General features: G+C 56.4%; 1 protein-coding gene across 1 annotated transcript in view; it reads left to right on the top strand.

Annotated features, from left to right (window-relative positions):
- The window catches only part of COL6A3 (collagen type VI alpha 3 chain), a 60,220-nt gene that overhangs the window by 33,868 nt on the left and 5,093 nt on the right, over window positions 1–21,259 (top strand). Inside the window, exons 23-41 of the mRNA XM_040972431.1 lie at window positions 2,349–2,384; window positions 2,917–2,979; window positions 3,167–3,229; window positions 4,261–4,323; window positions 5,206–5,268; window positions 6,574–6,624; window positions 6,794–6,829; window positions 7,206–7,268; window positions 8,485–8,547; window positions 10,083–10,115; window positions 10,235–10,271; window positions 10,382–10,393; window positions 10,492–10,985; window positions 12,898–12,994; window positions 13,954–14,652; window positions 15,677–15,779; window positions 17,961–18,631; window positions 19,797–20,060; window positions 20,289–20,387. Of these exons, the coding sequence (XP_040828365.1) occupies window positions 2,349–2,384; window positions 2,917–2,979; window positions 3,167–3,229; window positions 4,261–4,323; window positions 5,206–5,268; window positions 6,574–6,624; window positions 6,794–6,829; window positions 7,206–7,268; window positions 8,485–8,547; window positions 10,083–10,115; window positions 10,235–10,271; window positions 10,382–10,393; window positions 10,492–10,985; window positions 12,898–12,994; window positions 13,954–14,652; window positions 15,677–15,779; window positions 17,961–18,631; window positions 19,797–20,060; window positions 20,289–20,387 (3,010 nt within the window). The remainder of the gene's footprint in view (window positions 1–2,348; window positions 2,385–2,916; window positions 2,980–3,166; window positions 3,230–4,260; window positions 4,324–5,205; window positions 5,269–6,573; window positions 6,625–6,793; window positions 6,830–7,205; window positions 7,269–8,484; window positions 8,548–10,082; window positions 10,116–10,234; window positions 10,272–10,381; window positions 10,394–10,491; window positions 10,986–12,897; window positions 12,995–13,953; window positions 14,653–15,676; window positions 15,780–17,960; window positions 18,632–19,796; window positions 20,061–20,288; window positions 20,388–21,259) is intronic.

The following is a 21,259-nucleotide window of genomic DNA, read 5'->3' as shown; positions in this document are numbered from 1 at the left end:
CCTTCCTGCTCCACTTCGTCTCCCCTGCCTGATTTCCCCTTACTGCAGGCAGGGTGATCGGGGGGGGAGGGGGGGGGGGGAGGGGGGGGGGGGGGGGGGGAGGGGGGGGGGGGGGGGTGGGGGGGGGGAGGGAGTGGTGGGTGGGGTGTGGGGGGGAGGGGGGGGGGGAGGGGGGGGGGGGGGGGGGGGTGGGGGGGGGGGTGGGGGGGGTGGGGTGGTGGGGGGGGGTGGGGGGGGGGGGTGTTGGGGTGGGTGTGTGGGTTGTGGGGGGGGGGGTGGGGGGTGGTGGTGTTGGGTTGTGGTGGGTTGGGGGTGGTGGTGGGGTGGTTGGGGGGGGGTGGGGGGGTGGGGTGTGGGGGTGGGGTGGGGGGTGTGGGGTGGGGGGTGGGGTTGGTGGGGTGGGGTGGGGGGTTGGGGTGGTGTGGGTGGGGTGTTGTTGGTTGTGTTGGGGTTGTGGTTTGGGGTGTGTGTTGTGTTTTTTGGGTTGATTTTATGAAGTAGTTATGTATTGTTTGTTGTTAGTTTTTATATGTATTTGGTGGAGTAGGGGTGCTTATGGAAAGAATTGTATGATTTATTTGTGTGTGTTTTATGGGTGTGTGATGGGGGGGAGGGTTATTGGTTTGAATATGGGTTGGGGGGGTTTTAGGATTTATTTGGTTGATTCTGGAGTGGGGCAGCAGGGGCAGGCGGGGAGGGGTTGTCATTCTTGTCTCCCGCATTCTCCTTGGTGCTGCCCGTGTGGGAACAGGGGACCGGCCCCATTGCATCTTACAGTGTGCTGCATCTCACAGCTGCTCTTTGGGAAGCTGTTCTAGAAGCATCTGCGCAGAATAGCTCATTGCTTGCCTACTGTTGAAGTCTGTCAGAAAAATGTTGTGGCCAAAGTGCTTTACTGTCATGTGTAGGAGGTCATTTGGAAGCCCCTCCAGGGTCCAGAGCCATAGAAGGTGGGGCCTCCGGAGCTGGAGGGGACAGTTGCTGCACGGGGCAGCAGCAGAGTGGGAGTTGACCAGGCTTGAAGGAACATTCTAGATGCTGGTTGGGGCAGGTCTCCACTGGGAAGTGGATGGCGTGCCAAGGCTGCCGCTGCTGGGGCTGGGCAGCTGAGAGCAGGACCGCTGAGTGGGAGCGCCTTAGCAAGTAGCCAGCCAGAGAGAGTTCATGGAGGTGAGGGGCGTCTGGGAGGGGCTGAGTCACTTGTCACGCAGTGATGGTCTGTGGGCTAATTATGGTTTTACCATCCCTGAGAAAGCACGTAGGGTTCTTGTCTCAGAAGCTTCGTGCACTGCGGTTGGATAATGCACTTTAGCGGAGCCATGTAATGAAATAAGATGGGGGAACACCAGTTAACGGCAATGAGCCGTGACTCCCTGAGGTTGTGGGCCGGCTCAGAGCTCGGCTTGGCGAAATGACTTGGAACACAGTGCTACACAGGATCCTTGCACCCGCACATGAGCTGGAAACTTGAGCTTGACTTTGGTTGTGGTCTAGGGCTCTTGTAGATGCAGTTCTCTCCAACAGGGAAGGCCCAGCGGGGTGGACCTCGGCCCTCTGCTTCCAACTTTGCAGTACAAGGAGGCCCAGATACAACCATGTCCTTCCTGATGGGTTCCATCACTCCTCCTCCGCCGGCTTGCCTGGGGCCTGGGCCAGACCCTGAGCCTGGCACATTCTGACGTCCCCCTCAGGAGGGGCCGCGATGGATGGCTGCCCTGTGGAGGGAGAGGGCGGGCAGTGCACCGAGTGCTGGCAGCATGGTCACCCTCGCCATGCCTGGGCTGGTGCCCTGGGGTGGACAATGTGGTTCTTAAGTGGACATGCAGATGAGGCTCAGGGCAGTCCCCGGAGTACCCACCCCCACCCTGAATGGATAACCAAGGACTTTTGCTCAGCCCTGCTGCAGGGCACAGCCGCGAGGCAGGCAGTGGTGGGTTACCAGGCTATAAGGCTGCAGGTGTGGGCCCTGGGGGCTATAGGGTGTCTATCAGGACTTACCAACCTGTGAGAGCAACTGATGTTCCAGAACTTTCAGGGTCACGTGTGTGCACTCGGGCTGCTTCACAAAGCTTGGCCTGTGTTGTCCTTGGCCTGTTCATGGTGGACAGGCCACCGTGCCGTGTCACTTGGCTTAGCACAGCTGAGGGTTTTCTGGGTGTACATCAGGGCCTGCATAGGCGAGCACCTTCCGTGGGAGGGCACAGGAGGCATCGGTGCTTCCCCAGGGCTGTGAGGTGTGGGTTCTGGTTTCTGGCACAGAGGGGTGCCAGCCGCGGGTGAGCATGTGGGTTAAGTGCCTGGCATTCCCAGACTCTGCCTCACGGCTTGTATGGCTTCTTCCTCTGCAGGGCGGCCCTGGCCGCAGGGGCCCTCCCGGAGCTAAGGTAAGCCCTGTGGCTGATGCCTCTGTCTTGTTCTGCGTGTGGCCCAGTGAGGGCTCCTGGGAAACCAGGGGTCACTAAGCCCACGTGTAGCCCACCCGGGTACTGCCACATCCTCCTCACTCCCTCTCTCCTAGTGCTGGCTCGGCTCCCATAGCTCAATTGGCAGCCGCTGTAACTCGTACCGTCCCCCTGAACCTCACTTCACAGGGGTGTGGGAGGGCGATTTCCACAAGGACCCAAGGGCTGAAGGCTGGGGAATGTCAGAGGAGAGGGCGGCCTGGCCTGTGTCCTTCCTTGGCCTGCCCCTGCCCTAGCCATCAGCAGGCCACAGCTTTCTGCACTGTCAGTCCTGTCACCTTCGCGAGGCAGGTACAGGTGTGCAGTGCTCTCATGTCATAAAGCTGCCTTGAGAGCGGCCCAGCAGGACAGCAAGGTGCCAGGGGCACTTCTTCCCGTGTGTGTCTCCTGCACCCAGAGCTAAGCCGACCTGGAGCTGCCACCTGACTCTGCCACCCATCTTCTCTGTTCCCAGGGCAACAGGGGTGGTGCCGGCCAGCCAGGCTTCGAGGGAGAGCAGGGCACCCGAGGTGCACAGGTCAGTGCCCGTGCTGGAACCACCTGCCTGACGATGCTTGCCCCACCTCTGATGCTCTTTGTCCTGAAAAACTGAGGTGGCATTTGCATGCGGTGATCCGCGTGGTTGGCCCCGCCTACTGGCTGTCTTAGACAGGTGCCACTCAGAAGCTCCTCATGGATCTAACGATGGCCTGTTCCCTCCTCAGGGCCCACCTGGTCCCATAGGGCCTCCGGGACTGATCGGTGAACAAGGCATTCCAGGACCCCGGGTGAGTAACCCTTGTTTGGGACCCCTCCCCTGGCTAAACGTGCTGCGTTGCCCAAGCAGCAGGAGGATGTCAGGCACGGTGCTGGGCAGACAGCTCTGTTTTCAACACCAGTGAGAGACTCCATTTCCCAGAGTCCCTTCCCAGCGCAGGCCCATTGGGTGGCCAGCGAGGGACCGATGTGTCCGAAGCTGTGGACTGGAGCCATGTGTGAGCTGAGTGACTCTGCTGAGCCCTGGAGGGCACGCACAGTGATGGATCCTTGGCCCCTGACACAGGCTGTGTGGTTAGGAGCCTCCTCCTGTGTAGTCTCAGAGCTTACACCTGCTGTAATGGGAGTTGTTGGGATGCTGAGCCAAAATGTGCCAGTTGGTGTTGCGTTGCTGGACTCAGGGGCTGTGCAATCCCTGCTCTGGTTTCTCCTGGGTTCGGGATGGTACCAAGGCTGTCATGCAATCCTGTGTCACAGGAAATGGCAATGCCCAATAGACCAGGCATGAGCTGGTCTGGTGCTATGAGACTGTTTGCTTAGAATATCCTCGCCCAGCTTGAGAATTTGTAAATGGCTTGTTTGCAGACTTTTGCAAGCTCACCCAGCAGTCCTGGGAATGTTAATCAGTGGGTACTCTCCCACCACTTGTTTGGCGGACATCTGGATTGTGTAAACTGCACCCTGCTGAGGGGTTATTTTCATTTCCTGATTGGTTCGTTCAGCCAACATGCCCACTCACCTGGTTCCTTGTGGGGGTGTGAAATGGGTATGCAATGGGCCCGAGGTCCAGGCTGGTTGATGGCCAGCGACCTGGTCTCACATGTGCTTCTCTGTCCTGGGAGGCCATGCTGAGGAGCTGCTGGAAGTCACGCTGGCGTGGACTCTGGCATGTCCCAGTGTCGCAGTCCACAGCTCCATGCACAGCCTCTGAGCAGGGCTCTGCAGGATCCCGCCCTGGGCAGGCTCTGTGCCCCAAAGTGGGCGGGAGGTCCTTGTGCGTGGACGGCAGAGATGTGCTGACACCTTCTTTCTTATGCTTCAGGGAAGTGGAGGCACGGCCGGGGCTCCTGGAGACCGTGGCAGAATCGGGCCCCTGGGGAGAAAGGTTTGTGGGAAACAAGTGGGGGTTTTCAGGGACGGTGACCCCGCCTGCCTGATTTCTGGGAGCTTGCTAAGTGTCAGTCTTGATTGTAGCTAAGAAGAGGCTGTTGTCCCAGTGCAAGTCTGTCCTTGGGAGTTTGTAGTGGCCTCTGTCTTGGTGGTGCTGCTGGGTCTCCCACGCGGGTGCAGGGTCCCACGGCTCTGGGCCGTCCTCTGCTGCTTCCCCAGGCCACAGGCAGGGAACTGGGTGGGAAGTGGAGCAGCTGAAACGCAAACCGTGGCCTGTGCAGGATGCAGGCACCACAAGTGAAGGATTAACTTGCTGCACCAGCATGCAAGCTGCACTCTGCGTTTCTATGCAGCCGACACTTTCTCGGTTTTCACAGCAGGGAGCATATGCAGCATTTGCTTTAATTTGTTTATGTTTCAATTAAAGCTGATTTCTTCAAAATGTAAAAAGAGAAGTAGGCTGTGACCCCACCACTACCCCAGGGTAGGTGCAGGGCGTAGCTGCGCACTGGATGCAGCTGGGCAGTGGACGCAGCTGTGCACTGGACACAGCTGGGCACTGGACGCAGCTGTGTACTGGACACAGCTGGGCAGTGGACGCAGCAGGGCACTGGACGCAGCTGCGCACTGGATGCAGCTGGGCACTGGACGCAGCTGGGCACTGGACACAGCTGGGCACTGGACGCAGCTGGGCACTGGACACAGCTGGGCACTGGACGCAGCTGTGTACTGGACACAGCTGGGCAGTGGACGCAGCTGGGCACTGGACACAGCTGGGCACTGGACACAGCTGGGCAGTGGACGCAGCAGGGCACTGGACGCAGCTGGGCCCTGGATGCAGCTGGGCACAGGTTTTCAGCCTTGTGTCTCTGTTTAGGGTGAACCTGGAGAGCCAGGACCAAAAGGAGGTGTGGGCAACCGAGGCCCTCGTGGGGAGACGGTAAGAGGAGACTCCGGTTCCGGCTGGGCTCGAGGGCCCTGCTGCAGTGTGGGCAGCAGGGGTGGACTCCAGACATGTGGGACTGAGAGCTGGGCTCGCTGAGACACACACCACTGGACGCTGGGCTCGCTGGCCTCACTGCGTGGTGTGGGCAGCAGGGGCGGGCTCCATACATACAGGATTGAGCACAGCTCCTTGTATCATTGGGATCCACAGGAAACCCGGAGCCTGCAGCTTGTGGCAGCCAATCAATGTCATAAGGGTTTTTGTCCTTGGAGATGAGGTGTGGGGGTGTGGGTACAGTCCCTGCCACTGCAGAAAGAATGTAGCGATCGCCCGAAGCTGGGTGCCCCTCACTCTGTCCCACCTCAAGGGGCAGTCAGAGTGGGCTTGGAGATGCTGAGTGCCCCAGCCAGACACCATGGCTTCTGGTGAAGGGACCATCCTCGGGAGAGAAATCCCCAGCTCACCGGCGCCTGTTTGGAAAGATTTGTTTACATCTACCGCAGCTGCTCACCCACAGCTGCCGACCAGCGTGTCTGTGGGACGAGGCTGTGCACCTGCTACCTGCGGGCCGGGCCAGGCTTGGCACTGTGTGTCTCCCAATCCTTGGGTTGCTCATCTTCTGTCCCCAGCTTCTGGAGCTTTAAGCCGCTGGTCTCTGTCCCTGTCAGCCTCAGAAGCAGAGGGCCAAACTCCTGATTTGAAAACGCGTCCAGGAGGAAGAAGTCGTGTTCTGCTTCTGTTCCCGTAGCTTAGGCAGTGGCACACTGGCTGTTGACATCCATTCTAAGTTGTCAAGTTCCTGGCAGGTGTTAGGGTTATGAATGTGTGTGTCATCTGAAATAATCCACCATGTCCAGCTCTGGATGCCCCACATGGGAGTGACAGGGACACATGTGGCCTGTGGGGCAGAGCGGGAGGTGGTGGGATTGGGGAGCAGGCTGTGTGGAGGCGTTGCATGCGACAGGGTACAGGAGCTGCAGGCGGCCCTGGACGCTGAGCTCTGCGTGCTCATTTTGGACAGTAATCGGGGTCCTAGTGGCCCTCAGGGTTTCTTCAAGGCAAGGACTCCCTGGCCTCAACTTGCAGTTGACAGTTCTTACGCAGTATGTCAGTAGCTGATGCATCATGGCCCACCTGCATCGCTGGCAGCCGACTTGGCCCTGCCTACCCTAGTGGGTGACATTTGAGGGGGCAGCTTTCCTGCTCCTGGTGGGGGTCGGGGCTCAGGACAGTGGCAGGGCAGGCACTGCGGCCTGCCCCCACAGCGGCCTGCAGCTGTGCCCTCTTTCCCACCCCTAGGGCGACGACGGGCGAGATGGAGTTGGCAGTGAAGGACGCAGAGGCAGGAAAGTAGGTGTCTGCTGAGGCCTCCGGTTTCTAGACTGCTCACCGTGTTTGAGACGTTGTTTTCTTTGGATGATTCGGTCTTCTACATTTCCTCCCCTTCTTTCAACTTCTGTTTGTTTTAGATGAATTTAGATTGGGACCAAACAGTGAGTCATGTGTTGCTCTTTTGTAGGGAGAACGAGGATTCCCGGGGTACCCAGGCCCGAAGGTAAGCTCGTGGTGACATTCCCCACTCCTTCCAAGGAGGAGGCTTTGTTCATGAGCCAGCAGGTGGTCTGAGCCTTGGGTCAGCCGCTGACCGACGGACAGGGCTGCTCTGAAGGACTCGCCCCTCCTGGGGCCCCTCCCGGGTCAGTGGGGGTGACAGGGAGTGCTTGTGGAGGTGCAAGCGGTGAAATGCAGTAAGCTCCGCTCTCATCGCTGATAGAATCATCCAGAGCATCATATGCAGTGGACACACTGCTGAATGGGAGAGCAGGTTGGCACCCATGTGTCCGCTGCCGTGGAGAGCGCATGCCACGTGCCCTGTGGGAGGCCCGCGTGTCAGTGCCGTGGCATCATGTGTTCTTTCTGGCTTTTCCCAGGGAACCCCTGGTGAGCCTGGGGCAGACGGCGCACCGGGACCCAAAGGCATCAGAGGCCGCAGGGTGAGTTTGCCTGCATCTTGGGTTCAAGTGCGAGGTGATGTGGTTTACCTCCAAGGCTTGAATAGCAAACCTTCTTGACCTTGCAGCCCGGCCAGTAGCCACTCAGGTCAGGGACAGGGAGTCACAAACCCCGGACCTGTGTCCTCAGAATACGGATGTGGTCTGTGGGGGAGGCGTGAGAACCCCTTTCCTCCATCACCTCCAGGGTCACCAACCTGCAGCTCCACCCAGCACAGCACGAGGAGGGCCCAGGCTCCAGGGTGGAGGGTGACGTCCAATGTCTGTGAAGTTCTGTTAGTCCCATCTACCTAGATGATGAGGCAGAAGGCTTACTCATTCATTACTTAAGAAGAGCGCGTGTGTACACACACACACACACACACACACACACACACACACACACACACACGGAGGGAGGGGTGTGCTCCCACCCTCTAGTTCACTCCTGTAAAAGTTGGGGCTGGGCCAGGTTCAAACCAGGAGTCAGGGACTCAATCCAGGTTTCCCTCCTGGGTGGCAGGAGGAGCCATCGCCTGCCGCTTCCCGGCATCTGTATCAGCAGGAACTATCAGCGAGGGTCCAGGGTGGGACATCTAGTCGGCTCCATGCCTGCTCCTGCAGCAGGGCTAAGGGAGACGGTGAGCCGCATTGGAGGGTCCAGGTCTGCACGCAAGCCAGGCTGGGGCCGTGGGCTCCTGCCCTTGGCTAGTGAGATGCTTCTGGATGGCTCTTGAGTGGATGTTTGTTAATCCCCCCCTAAGAGGGCAGCAAGTCCTGAGGTTGCAAATCGTGGTCATGCCTACAGTTCAAGAGTATTCACGAAGTAGTGGTTGAAGCCGTGAAGGCAGCAAGCCAGATCATTTGCTGCTCAGGGTCGAGTTCGTAGACACTGGCTTGATGATAGTGAACGCCGATCTGGTTCATCAGTCTCCATTTCTCGGGATCCACAGAAAAGTTTGTTCTGCTGGTTCTTGGGGAAGGTATCTGGCCTGCACCCACCTGCTGGAGAACATTGGGGTGGTGATGGTGGTGGTGGGTGAGGCCCTCACCTAAACTTGGTTCATGCCCCTTGTCCCCACGCTTGAACCTTGGAGCTGCCTGACAGTGTCATCATGGGGAGCACTGGGCGTGACAGTCTCCGCCAACCCTTCCAGCAGGAGCTGAGAGGTTTCTGTCTTCTGTGACACTTGAGCACTGCGTGTTCTGTCCCCTCTAGGGAGATTCAGGACCTCCGGGGATTGTTGGACAGAAGGGAGACCCTGGCTACCCGGGACCGTCTGTGAGTACCCCCTCAGCTGCCCCAGAGCCCCCCAGGGCTGTGGGACACATCGGTGCTGAGAGCACGCCGCCTTCTTTGTCACAGAGCAGGGTGCTCATGTCTGTGCGGGTTGCGTGTTTTCTGCTGTCACCATGGGGAAGAGAGTTTTGGAGTCCCCGGAAGTGTTGTCAGAAGGTTTCACGGGACGCTCTGTGGTCTAGCCAGTGTAGCAACTTGACTTCATCCTTTCCCAGGGCTGGCTCGCTCGAGGTTTGCACAGAGGACAAAGCCAAGACAGCAAGTCTAACTTCCCCTTGCTGGCATCATGTAGAGGCAGAATGAGCCTGTGCGGCCTGCGTTAGGGATTGCGTCCCTCATGTACACCATCCCCAAGGGGCTGTGGTTCATGCTGAGCTCACCTGATCCTGCCCTGCTGGCAGCCAGGACTGCACCTCATGCTCGCCTCCCGCTCTGCGTCAGTAGCACCTGCATTTTCCTATTTGAACGTCTCCCCATTCAGTGTTGGTGCTGCTCAAGAAGATACCATCATGACAACCCAAGGACTTGCCCGTCGCTCCCGGAAGGGGTGGCTGAAGGGTTGGTGTGGTTGAATGAGTAAGAGGCGGCTGGGTGGCTAAAGAGTCTGGTGCTGCCTTTATGAGCGAGTGAAGTGCGGAGGAGGGTGCACTAAGCTGCCCAAGACCCTGCAGGTAGAGAAATAGCCTTTGCAGCGATGGTCAGCTGGGCTACGAGAAGATTGCTGGGCCATCAGAGTGGGCAGGTGTTGGGGTAAGCTCTTAAGAGAGGCTATGAGCTGCTGGTGGTGGAATCCAGCGGGGGCACCTCAGACATGGTGTGGGGGACAGCTTGAGGTCCCTCGCTGTCCCTGCATGGGGGAGGGTGTTTTGGTGCCCACATGGGGCAGCTCTGCTTGGCAACAGCAGAGGCTGGATCAGCCCCTGTGTGATTGGCGTGGGCGGGGAAGGACACCTGCCAGGGTCCAGGGTGGGAGCTGCTTCTCCAGGGCACCACCTGGGGATGCAGAGTTTTCTTTCTTTCACTTTTTCAAGTTCTAAAATAAACTTTAGAGAGAGAAGCTAAACGAGATCAAGGTCCTTTGCTCCTAACTATGGCTGCACAGGACAGGGGTGCCGTGGCTCTGTAGGTGCACCGGACAGGGTGCCGTGGCTCTGTGGGTGCACAGGACAGGGGTGTTGTGGCTCTGTGGCTGCATGGGACAGGGGTTCAGTGGCTCTGTGGGTGCACAGGATGGGGTGCTGTGGCTCTGTGGGTACACAGGACGGGGTGCCGTGGCTCTGTGGATGCACAGGACGGGGTGCCGTGGCTCTGTGGGTGCACAGGACGGGGTGCCGTGGCTCTGTGGGTGCACAGGACGGGGTGCTGGGGGCTTTGTGGGTGCACAGGATGGGGTACCGTGGCTCTGGGTGCTGTGGCTCTGTGGGTGTATGGGAAAGGGGTGCCGTGGCTCTGTGGGTGCTGTGGCTCTGTGTGGGTCATGGCTTGGCTGTGCTTCTCAGCTTCTCCTTCTGTTTCAGGGTCACAAGGGCAACAGAGGCGACTCCATTGATGTAAGTTGCTGGGGTCTGGTGCAGAACATCCTTTCCCTGGTCGGGCGTCGGGCTGGCTCGTCCTGGGGAGCCGTCACTGGCTCTCCTCACACCCCCTTTCCGTTCCTCTCCTTTCCCAGCAATGTGCCCTGATCCAGAGCATCAAGGATAAGTGTCGTAAGTAGCTGCTCGTTGTTGCCTGCGACACGTTCTTTGCCTCTGACGTCCTCACGCGGTAGACGTGGCCCTCACTCTTGCCTCCTCTTTTTTTTTGTTTTGTTTTGTAGCCTGCTGCTATGGTAAGTGCATTTCAGCAATTTGCCTTTGTTCTTGGGAGGGCAAGATCCCCTTCCACTGAGGAGTGGCTCTGACGTCCTCCCGTGCCCGGCTTCCCCAGGGCCCCTGGAGTGCCCTGTTTTCCCCACGGAGCTGGCATTTGCCTTGGACACCTCAGAGGGTGTCACCAACGATGCGTTTGAGCGGATGCGAGACGTGCTGCTGCGTGTCGTGGGCAACCTGACCATCGCTGAAAGCAACTGTCCACGGGGCGCCCGTGTGGCCGTGGTCAGCTACAACAACGAGGTGACCACGGAGATCCGCTTCGCCGACTCCAGGAAGAAGGCGGCCCTCTTGAAGGACATTAACAACCTGCAGGTGTCGCTGACGAGGAAGCAGCCCAGTCTGGAGACCGCCATGTCCTTCGTGGCCAGAAACACGTTCAAGCGAGTACGGAGCGGCTTCCTCATGAGGAAGGTGGCCATTTTCTTCAGCAACCGGCCAACCAGGGCGTCCCCCCAGCTCCGAGAGGCCGTGCTGCAGCTCTCGGATGCGGGCATCACCCCCTTGTTCCTTACCAGCCAGGAGGACCGGCAGCTTGTCAATGCCTTGCAGGTCAGTGCTCAGGGGAGTCCTGCTGGCCACCCTCTCTCCCAGGCACATCATGCTCTCCATTTGGGTGCATGCTCCACAGCTTCCAGAACATTCCAGGGAGAACCTTGTGGCTCTGGCCCTACGCTGGCACCCGTGTGGCTGTCACTCATCCCTCCAGTCCCTCCTCAAGTGTCACAGGGTCACCGTTGTCCATTTAGTGGGCTTGTGCTTGGCCTTGGCTGATGCACTCTGCGTCTTCTGGGGAGGGCACCACCTCCTTGCCTTCCTCATGAGCGCTCGACCATTGCCATCGGCCTGGCTCCTCGTGAGGTGTCCCTAGGTGGTCACTGTTGCCATGTAAGACCCCAGCTGGGACATCTGCTTCCCAGCACAGGTGGGGAGGAGGTTGCGCCGTTGTCTTGTGGTTAAGAAGGTCCTGAGGCTGGTGTGGGCCTTGGTGGGCACGAGGTCTTGGGCATCGCACTTGGCAGAGCAGGTGTTGGTCATGACCCCTGTGCTGCCTCAGCCACCTCCAGAGGGGAATCGCCCAGGACGGTCCCCACAGGCTTCGAGTCTCAGAATGACCTTGTCAAAGCTGCAGTGACCTGAAGCAAACCTTGCTGCAGTGCACAAGGAGGCCAGGGCCCTGTGTGTGCTGCCGGAACCTCTTACTGATCTGCTGTTATCTCTCGATCAGTGTTGATTCAGTGCTGCCCTCCCCCCCAGCCATCCAGGCCGAGACCTTGGGCCTTGGCACTCAGGTGTTGGGTTAGGCTTGTGAGGGGTCCTCCTGGGCGTCTGCCCGTGTGTGGGTTGTGAGGGGTCCTCCTGGGCCTCTGCCCTTGCGTGGGTTGTGAGGGGCCTTCCTGGGCCTCTGCCCTTGCATGGGTTGAGGGGCTCTGCTGGGCCTTTGCCCTTGTATGGGTTGTGAGGGGCCTTCCTGGGCCTCTGCCCTTGCGTGGGTTGTGAGGGGCCTTCCTGGGCCTTTGCCCTTGCGTGGGTTGTGAGGGGCCCTCCTGGGCCTCTGCCCTTGCGTGGGTTGTGAGGGGTCCTCCTGGGTTTCTGCCCTTGCGTGGGTTGCACTATCCAGCACAGGGGGTTTTCAGGAGGATGGGAAATGGATTGGCTCCTGCATCAGTCATTTGCTCTAATGAATTATTAAACAAAGGAGCGACAGCAAGTTGCATGCCAGGCACTGCGGTGGGCAGGATATTCGCATATGTTAGGAGAGATGTTAGTTTGGCACAAACAAGACCTGGGAGGCCTGTAAGGCCCAGGACCTGCAGCTGTTGGTGCTGAGAGAGCTGTAATGGCCACCACCTCACTGCTGGAGGAGCCACACTGCACTGGCTTCCAGCTGAGTTCTCCCAGTAGCCTTGTCAGGAAAGAACCGCTCTCCTTACTCTACATCCAAGGGAACTCCATCCCAGAGGGGCTAAACAATTTCCATTCCCCGGGTGGACATCTAGCCTGGAGCTGAACATGCTAGTTGAGATGTCCGCGCCCCACGTCGCTGGGATTGAGAGCGGCTCAGACTCCTGCTAGTGGGACCCTGGACAGCAGTGGTGACGGCTCACATACCTGGTTGTCCACCACCACGTGGGAGACCTGGAGTGAGTCCCCAATTTCAGCCTGTTGGGTTTTTACTACTGCAGGCATCTGGGGGGTGAGCAAGTGTTGTGGTGGTTCTCTTTTTGTCTTCCTCTTGATTTAAAAGAAAGTGAGGAGGTGGGATTTGAACTTCTGCTCTTCTTGCCGATAAGCCTCAGTTGTCCCTGTTGTCCCTGGGCTCCCCCCAGGCAGGAGGCGCTGAGCCTTTGGGAACTTGAGGAACTTGCAGTGTCCTTGTGTCTCTGATGTGCTCCGTGACTGTACTGCCCAGTGGCTTCCGATTACTCCTGGCCTGCCAACCGTGTCCTTTGTTCTAAACCAGATCAACAACACCGCAGTGGGACATGCCCTCGTCCTGCCTGCCAGGAGGGACCTCAACGACTTCTTGAGAAACGTGCTCACCTGCCACGTGTGCCTGGGTAAGGGGCTTCCCCGGGGGCAGGTGTGTCCAGCTGCCCTGGAGGGACAGTGTGGTGAGAAACCTGACCTCCATGAAGACCTGCGGTGCCGGTCACATTCATAAACTCCTGCAGTCACACTGTGTGTTTGTGATTTCCATATCCACTCGGGCAAGGAACTAATTGTAACACTGGAGAAGACAGGCCCTACTTAAGGTCTTTCTTTATGATTTATTTTACTATACTTAAAAGAGTTATGACAGCCAGGGAGAGACAGAGAAATCTTCCATCTGCTGGTTCATTCCCAAAATGACGGCAAAGGCCACAGCTGGTCTAGTTTAAAACTGTGAATCAGGAGCTTCTTACAACTCTCCCCTATGGGTGCAGAGGCCCGGAGCTTTGGGCCATCCTCTGCTGCTTTCCCAGGCTGCAGTCAGAAAGCTGGATGGGAAGTGGAGCAGCTGGAACTTGAATCAGTTCCCAGAGAGGATGCTGGCGACACAGGAGGACTGGCTTGCCATGCCACCGTGCTGGCCCCCTGCATGGGTTTTGATCTCAGATGTAGCATAAAAATGCAGCTCTAGATTACCCTCAGGTCCCATTTCTTCCTGAAGAGCCCACACTGTGGGATAACACAGGATGTAGTTTACTGAATTGTTTCATCTTTGGCTGTGAAAATGGAAATCTGACTGCTAGTGAGCCGCAGGATATGGACAGGTTTCTGCTTCAGTGTGTTGGTTGGATGACCCTGGGCTCCTGGGCCCAATGGTGTGTGCTCCTTGGGCCCAGTGGTGTGTGCTCCTTGGGCCCAATGGTGAGTGCTCTCCAGCCCAGTGGTGTGTGCTCCTTGGGCCCAATGGTGTGTGCTCCTTGGGCCCAGTGGTGAGTACTCTCCAGCCCAGTGGTGAGTGCTCTCCAGCCCAGTGGTGTGTGTTCTTCCCTGCCCACCCACTGCAATGGGCTCTTCTGCTTCCCCCTAGACATCTGCAACATTGACCCATCCTGTGGATTTGGCAGCTGGAGGCCCACCTTCCGGGACAGGCGGGCGGCAGGCAGCGGCGTGGACATAGATATGGCTTTCCTCCTGGACAGCTCAGAGAGCACCACGCTGTTCCAGTTCAACGAGATGAAGAAGTACATAGCCTACCTGGTCCGGCAGCTGGACCTGAGCCCAGACCCCAAGGCCTCCCAGCATTTGGCCAGAGTGGCTGTGGTGCAGCATGCACCCTACGAGGCCATGGGCAATGCCAGTGTGCCCCCTGTGAAGGTGGAGTTCTCCCTGACAGACTACGGCTCCAAGGAGAAGCTAGCGGACTTCCTGAGCGTCAGAATGAAGCAGCTGCAGGGCACACGGGACTTGGGCAGGGCCATCGACTACACCATAGAGAACGTGTTTGAAAGCGCACCCAACCCGCGGGACCTGAAGATCGTGGTTCTGATGCTGACAGGCGAGGTGTCCCAGCAGCAGCTGGAGGAGGCCCAGAGGGCCATCCTGCAGGCCAAATGCCAGGGCTACTTCTTCGTGGTCCTGGGCATCGGCAGGAAGGTGAACATCAAGGAGCTATTCGGCTTTGCCAGTGAGCCCAACGATGTCTTCTTCAAACTGGTGGATAAGTCCACAGAGCTCAACGAGGAACCGTTGATGCGCTTTGGGAGGTTGCTGCCATCCTTTGTCAGTAGTAAGTCCTACACTCTACTTCAGGAACCTGGGCCCGGCTGGGGGGCTGCTGCACCCCGAGCTGGCTGCACGTCTTAGGTCTGTCATGGCAGACAGCTGACAAGACTTGCCTGTTCACTTCCCCAGCAGTTACTGACCACTCTCACGTGTCAGATGTGCTTGAAGGAGTCAGTACTTAGGGGCACTCTGGCAGTCAGGCACCTGCTGGTCGTAAGATACTGTTGGTGTCACCAAGAGTTTACAACTGTGTGGGCAGATGGGTCAGGTCCACATGTGTGAGTGACATGACTGGCACGTTGTAAGAGAAGTGTATTCTCTTGGGGGCATAAGGGAAGCTAGAGGGGGCCACTCACTGCCCGTTTGCATACCTCCGGTCTTTGCTGACGGGGACCGCTCCCTAGTATGTTCTTCATCACTACCTTAGCAGGAAATTCATCTTCAAAGTTGTTGTCTGAGTTCCCTGAGGAATGTAGTGGTGACCCAAACCACGCTCCTCCGGGTCCACAGATTGCACAGCCAGCATCAGCACAGGCAAAGCGTGCAGCAGGTGAGCGAGTGAGAGGGGAAGGCTAAGGCTCATGACGCTGGTACCCACATCTGTGCGTGTCTGTCCTGCATGTGACACAAGGGATACTCGATGTGTTTACCAGGGGCCATTGTGCTGCCTTCAGAACATATAAACAGAAAACTTTGTTCAACAAAGCACAAAGAAAATACTGGAAGGGATGGAGTTATAATTTGATGTTCAAGACCTTGGAAACTTTTTCTTTCATTCTTGTCTTCTCTCTCATATTGAGTAAATATTAACCTAATCTGGCCAAATAGGACAGAAAAGCTTGTGGCTTTTTATAAATCAAGTGCTTTTCTACTTAATGTGTGAAGTCGCTGGACCCAGCTTTCTGGAAAAATGAATTAATTTGCTAAGTGTTTATGGGCTAACTATCATTGATCCATTTTGCTCACAAGTGATTAGTTCGCAGGTGGTTCACAGGTAGCTCAGATGGTTCTTCTCTGTTCTTCTCCAGGTGAAAATGCCTTCTACCTGTCCCCAGATATCAAGAAGCAGTGTGACTGGTTCCAAGGGGACCAGCCCGCAAGGCATCCAATGAAGTTCGGCCACAAGCAAGTGTAAGTGACTATAATGATGTTCTCAGAACTCACAGTGCTGGAGGAACTCGGCGGTCACCCGTGACAGTCCTCCAGCCATCTCCTGCTTCAGCAGGACAACCTTGATGTCCAGAAAATGTGGCTTCCTTAAGGCTAGAAGATATCTCCTTCTAGAACTTCCACTCTATGTGTTGGTTTTGGCTGCATAACAAATTCCCCCCAAAATGCAGTGGCTTTGAATGCCAACACTTTACTTATCTGCAGTTCTCGGGGTTAGCACTGTGGCTGGGCTCATCTTAGACAAGCCATTTCTGTTGCACGTGTATCTTGCTCTCCGGTGGGTTAGCTTGGGCTTGGTCACAACGTTCCATGAGGAGAGGTGGAAGTGGGTGGTGCGGGGAGCTGGCGTTGGCACAGTTGCTTCTGCCACCGAAGAGTGCTCGAAGGCCAGCCAGGACGTAGAGTGGTGGAGGTGGGACGTAGACTCGGTGGGAGGATCTGAACATCACATCACACCTCCAGGACTTGGTGTGGAATGTGCAAACTTTTTACTCCCGCCCTTTAGATGACTTACAGTGTCGATCGCAATAGAAAAGCTGTGGAGACTGTTCTACTGCACTGCCTGGACAATAACGACAAAGCCCTTGTCCAGTACAGGAGCAGGTGTTTTGTTTTTTACTCAAATACTCTCCCATCCTCTGTGGTTGATTGAATCCCTGGGTGCAGCGGGCTGATCAGTACTGAGGCCATATCCCGTCACCGGTGTCTGGTGCAGGGGACTGCTTGGTAAAGGTGAATCGAACACACCCACAGAGTAGACTCCAGATCTTGAAGCAATGGATGCTGTGCTGACAGGTGCCATACCTGTGTTCTCCTGAGAATATGCTACTGTTCCTCCCTCATGGCGGGGGTGGGGGGCAGGCCAGGAAGACCCCACAGGGACCATGCTGGCTGCTGCATGCCGAGTCCAGTCTCTGGGGATGGAGAGGAGGGCAGTGTCCATGTGATCTGAGGCTAGGCAGGGGTAGGGCTGCAGGGACTGGGCCCCCATAGAGCCAGCATACCCAGGAAGGTGCCATGAGAATCTGACCTCAGTACCAGGTAAGACCACATGGAATCAGAAGCTTGGGGAATAAATACCTGGTTCAAGCTGGTTGAGCTCAGAGTAGGGAAGAGAGCATGGCTCTCCCTGCCCAGACCTGTCCCTGTCCCTCTGTGGCCCAGGAACCCTCAGCTCTAGCCTCTGTCCCGAGGTCTCGGCCTCAGAAGCTGACTGGCCTTGCCGAGGCAGCTCTGACCTCGTCTGGGTGCTGGTCCTGCTTGAGGCTCCATTTTCCCAGCTGCTAATCATCCTTTTGACTTCTCTGGAACATTCCCTACAGTTGACTCATCTTCCTTATCTTTGGGAAAATAGAAGGAACCAAGTCACTTAACATTTGAACTTTTATGCTATCAGCTTAAAAATACTCTGTGTGTGACACACACAAGATAGAGCGAGACAATAGAGGATTTTTCACCCGAGCAAGCAGGCCACAGACTGTGGGTTCACACCACTGTCTATGCTGGCACTAATGGTCTTTTTAGGGTTTGTCATGGATCAAGGACTGAGAAAAATTTGCATATGGATAGATAAAAATTTCTGCAAAGAAAACTTGCAACAACCAGCTCTCTCTGGGAACTTTACAATTCTCTATGTACTTAATCAGTTTCCAGCTCAACATGAATTTTTGTTGAGTGGGTATTTTCTTTATTGTGAAAGTAGCTATTAAATCTTTCGTGTATAAATTTAATTGATTAATTTCTAGAACCAGAATGTTGCTAGATGCTATGGGTTACTATCATCTCTTAGTTTTTCATTACTTTCATTTTAGAAAGTAAAGATGTCAAATGGACCTATAATATAATAACTATAGTTATATACAACTAGTTAGATACCGTTATATATAGTTACATGGTTATATGGTTATATAGTTATAATAACTGAGCTTCATTTCTACTGATTCTATTTTTATAAACTGTTCAACATCTTTTCATTGGCATATACCCTAAGATGCTGAAATTTAATCTTTGTGACATTATACAGAATGTGAAATAATCCAGCCGCTTGGGCTTGGCTGAAACAATAGATCTCACGTGGTTAATGGGATACATTTTCTCATGGCTCGCAGAAGGCTTAATAGAGGTAATATTTATTTTTAACAGAAATGTTCCAAATAATGTCACTTCAAGTCCAACCTCAAAACCAGTGACCACAACAAAGCCAATGACCACCACAATGAAACCAGTGACCATCATAAATCTGCCAGCCGCTGGGAAGCCTGCGGCTCCCAACCCTGTGGCCTCTAAGCCAATGGCTTCCAGTCAGGTGGCCACCAACCTTATGGTCTCAAAGTCCTTGGCTGGTGATCCTGTGGCCTCAAAGCCCGTGGCCACCAACCCAACAGCCTCGAAGTCCGTGGCCAGCAGCCCTGTGGCCTCGAAGTCCATGGCCAGCAGCCCTGTGGCCTCGAAGTCCGTGGCCAGCAGTCCAGTGGCCTCGAAGTCTGTGGCCAGCAGCCCCGTGGCCTCGAAGTCTGTGGCCAGCAGCCCCGTGGCCTCGAAGTCCGTGGCCAGCAACCCCGTGGCCTCGAAGTCTGTGGCCAGCAGCCCAGTGGCCTCAAAATCCATAGCCAGCAGCCCTGTGGCCTCGAAGTCTGTGGCCAGCAGCCCTGTGGCTTCGAAGCCAGCTACGGTGAGACCTGCAGTGGCTGTGAAGGCAGCAGTAGCGAAGCCTGCAGCTGTGAGGCCCCCCGCTGTTGCTGCAAGACCGGTGGCCACCAAACCCGAGGCTCCCAAGGTGCAAGCAGCCAAACCAGCTACAGCCAAGCCCATAGGTAAGAAATGCTGGTTAGGGCTACCGTCCTGTTGTAGGCGGGATCCTAGAAGCCTGTTTAATGCAGCAGTAAAAATTGGAGTTATGGACAGGAGACTTGTCCAGCTGGACAAGGTATGGGGCTGACCAGAGCATGGGGCTGTCTCAAGTCTGCCATTGCCTAAATCAAGAAGTCATCTTTCTCTTAGCTCCATCCACACGAAGCCAGCCTTGGCTGTCTCCTTTCTCCTGCTGCCCACCCAGTGGCCCCCATCTTGCTTTGGGGCATCTATAGGAGCCCCTCACTCTTTGAAATGTCAGGGAGATATAACCCGTCTTGCCTGAAAATCCAGTTATCCGAAGATTAAAAGGGATGAGGTCCAAATTAGAGACAGGCTGCAGATCCTGGGTGGGCTCTGGGGACAGTAGAAGTCTGCTGCTGGCTTGCAGGTGGCCAAGCCGTGTTCCTCTGTGTGGTTTCTCAGCCACGCTAGTCCTGTGGCATGGGTGGATGGAGCCCTCTGTCAGCCTCAGCTTGGTCTGCCACAGTGAAGAGGGAAGCCCAAGCTGGGGCTATTGGCCTCTGTCTCAAACACTGCACTGCTTGCTTGAGCTGTGCGTGAGAAAAACACGTAGCAGACCCTGGTGGACGGGCCCTTAGGGGGTTGGTTGAGATGCCAACTGTGGTGGTTTATATGGTTTACATCTTCCTCTGAGGAGATACTAGACGATACAGGAAGGCCCTTCCATAAAGTTGTGGATATGCGGGATGCGTGGCTGCCCATGCCTTGAAGTATGCAGCTCTTCATGCTGTGCGATTCCTGTAAAGCTGGTAGAGCCTCTGTCTTCAACATGGGCCCCTGCTGGACCTGGCACTGGCCTTGTGTGCCTGCCACCTCCAGCTGGACCTGGCACTGGCCTTGCGTGCTCGCCACCTCCAGCTGCAGCAATTTCCCGCAGGAGAGCAGCATCACACGGATTGCTGTCAGATAGGGAGATCTCCACACATCCGTATCTGGGCATTTGAGTACCATGTTCCTCAGAAGCCCAAGCCAGGAGCTAGTTCAATGTCCTGTTGGCTGACTTATTTCAGATAGCACCCCCACCTCCACCCCAAGTCTGTGCATCACAGCCATGCAGCCGGGGGCCTTCCCTCCCTCCATACCCTGCTTTGCTCTGTCTTCCAGGAAAGATGCCCCGAGATATCCAGGTGGCCGAGGTGACCGAGAACAGCGCCAGGCTGTACTGGGAGAGACCAGAGGCCCCTGGCCCCTACTTCTACCATCTCACCGTCACCTCGGCCCATGACCAGTCCCTGGTGCTGAAACAGAACCTCTCGGTCACGGATCGTGTCGTCGGGGGTCTGCGCGCGGGGCAGACGTACCACGTGTCGGTCGTGTGCTATCTGAGGACACAGGTCCGAGCCGTCTACCAGGGCACTTTCAGCACCAGTAAGTCCATGCACCGTCCAGGTAGACAAGTCAGCCCCTGCCTCCTGCACTCCGAGTGGCACATCCAGCCCGAGGAGAGACAACCCACTTTCAAAGCATCATTGATCCTGGGGACTGGGTCACTTCCAGGTTTTATCAGACAACCCAATGGTGATGGTATAGCGGGTGCTGCAGGCTCCTCAGCCGTCGGTTCTGACTTGCCTGCTCTTTTCCCACGCTCTTCTCCAGAGAATCCGCAGCCTGCGGCACAACAGCTGGCGAGGTCAGCCTCCAGCGCCACCATCAACCTCATGGTGAACACAGAGCCGCTGGCTCTCACTGCGACAGGTGAGCTGACAAGAGGGTGGCCCATCCCTGGCGCCGGGGACACTGTGGTTCCTGATGTGTCCACGTCTGGCTTTCAGGGCTTCTGGGGGGTTGCAGCTTCAGATGGGTGCTGTCCAGTCTATTCTGCTATTTCCCAGGTGTGACTGGAGAACCACCTTGTCTGTCCCCAGTCACTTCCCAGTGCCTCAAATGGGACCAGAGCTGATGTGTGAGCCCCAGGGCTACCGAGGACGCTGCACCCATTCAGTGGTTTAATCTAGTTTTAAGAAGAGGCACTTGCCTGTTGTGGCCCTGCCTCCCTCTGCACACTCCCTGGCTTCATTTAGGAGGCCACTCTCCTGGGTGTCTGAACCTGACTGCATGCGCCTTTTACATCGAGTTAGTGACTTTGTAGATGTGACTGGAGGGTGGCGACAGCTGCTACTTTGGCCCTGGGCACCAGGACTCGGAGGGACCTGGGACTTCCCTCTCTGCCCTGTGTCAGTTTGGCTTGACTGTGAGAAGGCAATGACTGCAGGGTCGATCTGCTTCATGCAGAGGGGTCAGCAGAAGACACTGGTAATACACGAAGTGTCCACATTCCCCAGGAATATCAGATAATAATGTTGACTTACAGATTCTGGAGCCAGGAGGGCTTGGCATCTCTTACATGCTTTGGTCCAGCGGTCACAGCGAGAGGAGGGAAGCCCACTGGGCACAGTGGTTACTTGTGCAATCCACTAGGAGAGGCATTTGCTGGACGCCTTGTTGTTCCCTAGTGAGCTGCATGGCAGAGCAGCTGCACGGCTGCTCCACTTGTGGACTTCTGGCCTGCTGGATAGGCGTCCTCAGAGCCAGCTGCACGTCACACACATGCCCCGCTCACTCCTTCC

Source organism: Ochotona curzoniae, unplaced genomic scaffold (genome assembly GCF_017591425.1).
Source record: "Ochotona curzoniae isolate NIBS_2020 unplaced genomic scaffold, NIBS_Ocur_1.0 contig_2294, whole genome shotgun sequence".
NCBI lineage: Eukaryota > Metazoa > Chordata > Mammalia > Lagomorpha > Ochotonidae > Ochotona > Ochotona curzoniae.
This window is presented reverse-complemented; position numbering and strand designations above follow the sequence as displayed.